A 5,260-nucleotide genomic window follows, 5' to 3' on the forward strand; every position below is an offset into this window, starting at 1 on the left:
TATATATATATATATATTGATGAGTATTATTTTAAAAAAATTTAATATATTACATGATTACAAAGATTTATAATCAATTAACATTCTAATTAAAAAAATAGAATAAAAATTTCTAAATTAGATGCAAATGATGTTTTAATATAAACAATAATTTTTAAATCTTACCCAAACCTTTAACATCTTATGGCTACACGATTAGGGTTGTCAAAACAACTCGTTATTCATGAACAGCTCGTGTTCGGTTAGCGAGCCGAACACGAGCTGAGCCCGAGCTTGCTCATGTTCTGCTCGTTTACACCCCCTAGTGATAACATGCATGATATATAGCTGAAATTTTATTATTGATTAAATCAATACTTTCTTATTTTAATCAATCTATCAAATTCTCACGAAGAAAAGATAACCCATATTTTTATTTTTTTTAACCAATTTCTAATAATTTGATTTTAGGCAGTGTCAAATAATCGAGCTCAATAGTTTAAGAAAATAAATAGATAAATTCAAAATACTATGTAAATAATTCCATATAAAACATTTCATGAAACCTTACATAAGCACACAAAAAATATTAAATCATGCCAAACCATAGCATTAATATGTAAGATTATTAATTTGGCTACAAAATTATGAAACCTTACATAAGCTTGATTTCATCAAAAGCCAATTTTGCCATTTTTAATAATGATTAAAGGATAATAGGATTTTTTTATATTACTAAATATAGTTAATTTTCCATAATCTTGAAAAAATATTACATGTAAGTCGGGTTTATAAATAAAGTTATAATTACTCTTAAAAAATTAGAACTTGCCCGAGAGCGCAGAGCACGGCTAACGGAATCATTCTCGTCGACCTCCAACGGCCACCTTCCCGCCAAGCTCTCCTTCTCCACCTCCGGAGACCCTCCACCGCCACCGCAACCCACCACCTCCTCCTCCTCATTCCCTGTCGACGGAGGCGGCGGAGGCGGCGGAGGCGGCGAAGACATGCTCCCCTGACTCGTGCAGTTCGCACCGAAGACCCTGTTCCGCTTTCTTGCGGGGGGGTCAGAACAGGGAACCATGGCGTCGCATGCGGAGTGGTGGGCCCCACTGCATGCCTGGTCAACAATGCACTCCAGCGTTCCTCCGCCGCCGCCGCTGTTTCTTTTGGTGGCCACCGTGGAAGCGGCGGCGGCGGTGGCGGCGGGGGAGGAAGGGTTGCGGGGGATGGATTTGCGGAGGCCTAGAGTGGAGAGGTGACCGACGTCGTTCCACGTCAGCTCCATGACGTCATATTCCGGAGGGGTGTCGGCGGCGCGGGGGTGGTGGTGGAGAGGATGGTGGTCGAGGTCCCAGCTAGGAACGCACTGACTCATCTCTCTGTTTTGGGTGTGGGATCGATGAAGAGGCTAAGGGATGTGTGATGTATATTTTAAAAGGGGGTTCAGTTATTTTTTGCTTCAGAAAAAAATACAAGGAGATAAGAGATAAAATATTTATATATGTTCACGAAGATATATTTAAGAGTGACACTTATCATCATTTCCCATTAACCCAATTGTTAAATAAATATACATAAACTATTAAAAATCCATAAAGAAGATTTTAGATGAAATTTATGGAATGTAATGTACTTTGACACGAAGAAATGAAATTTATGAAAATACATATATATCAATAATGATAAGAAATGAGATAAATGTGTTTAGGTGATATAACCCTCAATATCTTTCTTGTAACCTACCAAAAGTACGCAAGATTACGTACGTCTTACGTACACAAATATTTCTCATAAATATGTTAGTGTAACTGTGAAATATAAATATGTTAGTGTAACTGTGAAATATGTAAATACATGAGAATTATTTATGTCATTATTGAATGCCCAAAATTTTAATGCCCCTTTCAAGACTATGATCCACTTGAGCAATGTGGAGACGGTTTTTGTTGATATCCAAGTTTTGACGAGAAGCTTTTGGTTTTGTTTTTCATAATTTACGTATATTTTAATATATTAATGATGTGATATTTTCATGATAAGGGTTCAGAATGTAAATTAATGTATTTAGTGGTGATGAGATAGCAGAAATAGGCACGTAGAGCAGCTCCACGCCACATGTCATACAAAGTGAAAGTAATGGATGGTGGATCCATTTTCACAAGGCTTTTTTGGGAATTTAAAAAAAAAAATAAACTATTAAATGTAAAGATTTGGTTTTATGATATGTAAAGATAATATTTCATGGCTAAAAAGATCTACATACTAAATAATATTTCATAAAGAAATATATCCTCATAAAAACTATCATACCGGCCAACTTAACAAATTACGGCAGTCGCTATCCTCAAATTGCTTGCAAGAAATTAGTTCTTGCCAAGTTAGGGATGCGTGTGACCGATCCAATTTCGAGTCTAGTTAGGGTCGGTGTGAAATCCGTTTAAATGAGATTGAGCATAGCCTGAAATCAGCTTGTGGATTGTTATATTTGATATCGAGTCAGCAAGGCCAAATGAATAATTGTAGTAATTGTGGTGCATGTTTTAAATGTGATTGCATTTCAAAACATTTATCAATTTAATTTAACATAAGATATGGCTTGTTCACAATGCATACAATTACTATAAAGAATTTGAAACATTCAAACAAAATAATTTCTCTAATCTTTTTCATGACATTAAAGAGAGGATCAAATATTTTTAATAAATATATGTTTGCATGGTACATGACATGATGCATATAACAAATTTCAACAATGTAATACAACCTTTAGGCGAAAGTTTTTTAATCATTTAATATCTTGAATACTTTTGTTTAGTTCATTATAATAGAAAATCTTCATAGAACATTTAGATAATGTGACACCTTAGAATTTAAAAGACAATACTTTGTTATGAAGATATTGTCATATTCCTGATCATAGAAATTCAAGAGGAACATCTTCTTTGAACCCATTACATAACACTATGTTTTATTCACTCCTAACTTAGAGAGCTTCATCTCATTAAGTAACAATACCATTTTTGTAACGAACTTTTTTTTTTCCTTTTTAAAAACAAGATGGTATCATTAACAAAAGGTGACACGAATGAAGCACGTTCTCGCTGGATATGAACGAAGCACACTCCTCTCAACTTCTAATAGCCGAATTGTTCGACGGTTATTACTCCTCGTGTCATTCCAAAACTTATTTCCTTATTTATTTTATATTATTATTATTAGTATTATTATTATTATTGATAAAATCAGTTATTACATTCGGTTTCCAAGCTGCTGCCCTACCAAGGATCTAAATCAAACTGCTGTCCTGCTGCAGATTTCACCTTTGTACCCTTTCCAAATATGATTGCCCTCACATATCTCTTTTTCACTTTCAAGAAAACAATGACACTCTTATTAGTAGGAATATGTCTGAAGCTTCTTCCTTTGCACCCAATGAATCCTCTTTTGATTCTGAGATGTACTTCTGATTTTGTTGAAGTAATTCTTCCATCTTTTCTATAATAGCAGAAGTAGAAGGGCATGGCCTGCAAGGCGCTTATATACACTATAATAAATACTACCACCACGTGAAAGAATTTTATGCTCCCATGTGGAAACTTTTTTCTGAATGCCTTCATGCCGTTCATCATGATAATCTTTCTCAAAGCCTTAATAAGAAATAAAAAATTGCCAACTGCAAAAGTAGTTTATAAAATTAAATAATCCAAGAATCTTTTTAATTGTATCAAGGCAACATGAATCTCCACTCAATCATATGAAACACAACAAATGATGTGGCCCCGTCGCTGAGATGTGTCTGAGCCTGTCGGGGGAACCAAATCAAATCATTCAGATAGTTGACAGTAAAAATTGAAGTCGTCATAAGTTACCAATGGGTCACCCGGCCATATGACGAGCTGGTTGACCTCAAGGTCGCATAAAGGACATCCGCAGAACAGGTGGAGTGGAAGATATTCATCAAGCGCGGAACTGTGATAAGAACATCGGTGATGCCAGACAAAAAGACCACAAACCGTCATCACTGTTAGATATGGCTCATATCTAGGGAGTTGGAGTTTCTTTTGAAGAAGCGTGTTTCCTGGTGAAAAGGAGTGTCTCTTGGAATAAAGGGGGTTGGGAGGAGCGAGGGCGTGATTGTAATTTTATCCGAGGGTTAGTATATGTCTATTTATATGTGAAAACCTATGGGATGTATCTTTAACTTCTCTGAAATAGTGAAACCGCCGCTCGCTCCCGAGGACGTAGGCAATTCTTTGCCGAACCTCGTTAAATCTTTGTGTTCTTCTAGTTTGTGTTGATTCCTGTTTTTATTCCGTTAAATTTCACAACAATCACGTGGTTCGTCCGGCTAAGAGACGATAAATAGGAGCAAATCGAGCAAGTGAGGGGTCACCCATCGATAAAAAATCTATTTGTATAATTTATGCTATGTAAATTATTTTAGTACCTCTGAGTTCTTATGTATAGAAAGAGGGCATAAAGATAACTGTATATAAGGGTACCCTCCATACCTATAAATATGGAGCATTTGATAAAGAAAAACTCTATACATTGTGTTCTATTGTTCATTCCTTTCTTTTACTTATCCTGTGTGTTATATTATTTAGACGTGATTCTCGGGCATTTTTGGTTTCAGCAGACCTAAAAGTTGCGTTGAGCGTGAACTCCTGCCTCCAACAAGAAAAGGAGCACAATGCAATGGTAGAACAACCGTTTGAGAAACACGAAACCAAGCTACGAAGAAGTATACTACGAGGGAGTGGTCCAACAATAAGTAATTGTGATAAAATAACAAATAATGTTTGAAATGAAGGAGCAAACGATAGGCGCCTTCCAAAAAGCCTTGGCGAAAGGAGCTCAAAACCTGCAAAGCCAAAACCACCCCGAGTCGGCAGTTTGACAGTTCGTTCGTCTCTTGGTTCGCAGGCAGGCAGCGACCAATTGAGGTCAAAACTGAGTTCAAAATCTGCGGAAGAAACAGTTTTGGAGGCAGTTTTGAAGTCGCGAAGGGCGAAGTGCGAGGAGGTGCGAGGTTCAGTTTAGTGAACCGTCGTGCAGTTTCAGGAAACAGAGGAGTTCGGCAGGTTCAACAATCCGTGGGAAACAAAGGCTGTCCACCGCGAACAGGAGCCTTGTTTTGCGGAAAAACTGAGGAATTCGATCAGTTAAATTCGTCGGTTCGTCGCAGGAGATTTTGCGACAGGTGGAGTTCGGCAGGGTGCAGGAGGCGAGTAGACACGATTATTTCGTGAACAGGAGTTTCGTGGAGGTATTCCTC

The 5,260-nt window shown here is 37.1% G+C and overlaps 1 protein-coding gene across 2 annotated transcripts in view; it reads right to left on the reverse strand.

Moving 5' to 3' along the window:
* LOC110019326 (transcription factor UNE10) overlaps positions 1-1,432 on the reverse strand; it is a 4,697-nt gene extending 3,265 nt beyond the window's left edge. For both annotated transcript variants that reach the window (XM_020716952.1, XM_020716951.1), the window contains exon 1: positions 812-1,432. In XM_020716952.1, the coding sequence (XP_020572611.1) occupies positions 812-1,357 (546 nt within the window). In that variant the 5' untranslated portion in view covers positions 1,358-1,432. The remainder of the gene's footprint in view (positions 1-811) is intronic.
* Between the last annotated feature and the right edge of the window lie 3,828 nt (positions 1,433-5,260).

The sequence above is a fragment of the Phalaenopsis equestris genome, unplaced genomic scaffold, assembly GCF_001263595.1.
Source record: "Phalaenopsis equestris unplaced genomic scaffold, ASM126359v1 Scaffold000054, whole genome shotgun sequence".
NCBI classification, from domain to species: Eukaryota; Viridiplantae; Streptophyta; class Magnoliopsida; order Asparagales; family Orchidaceae; genus Phalaenopsis; species Phalaenopsis equestris.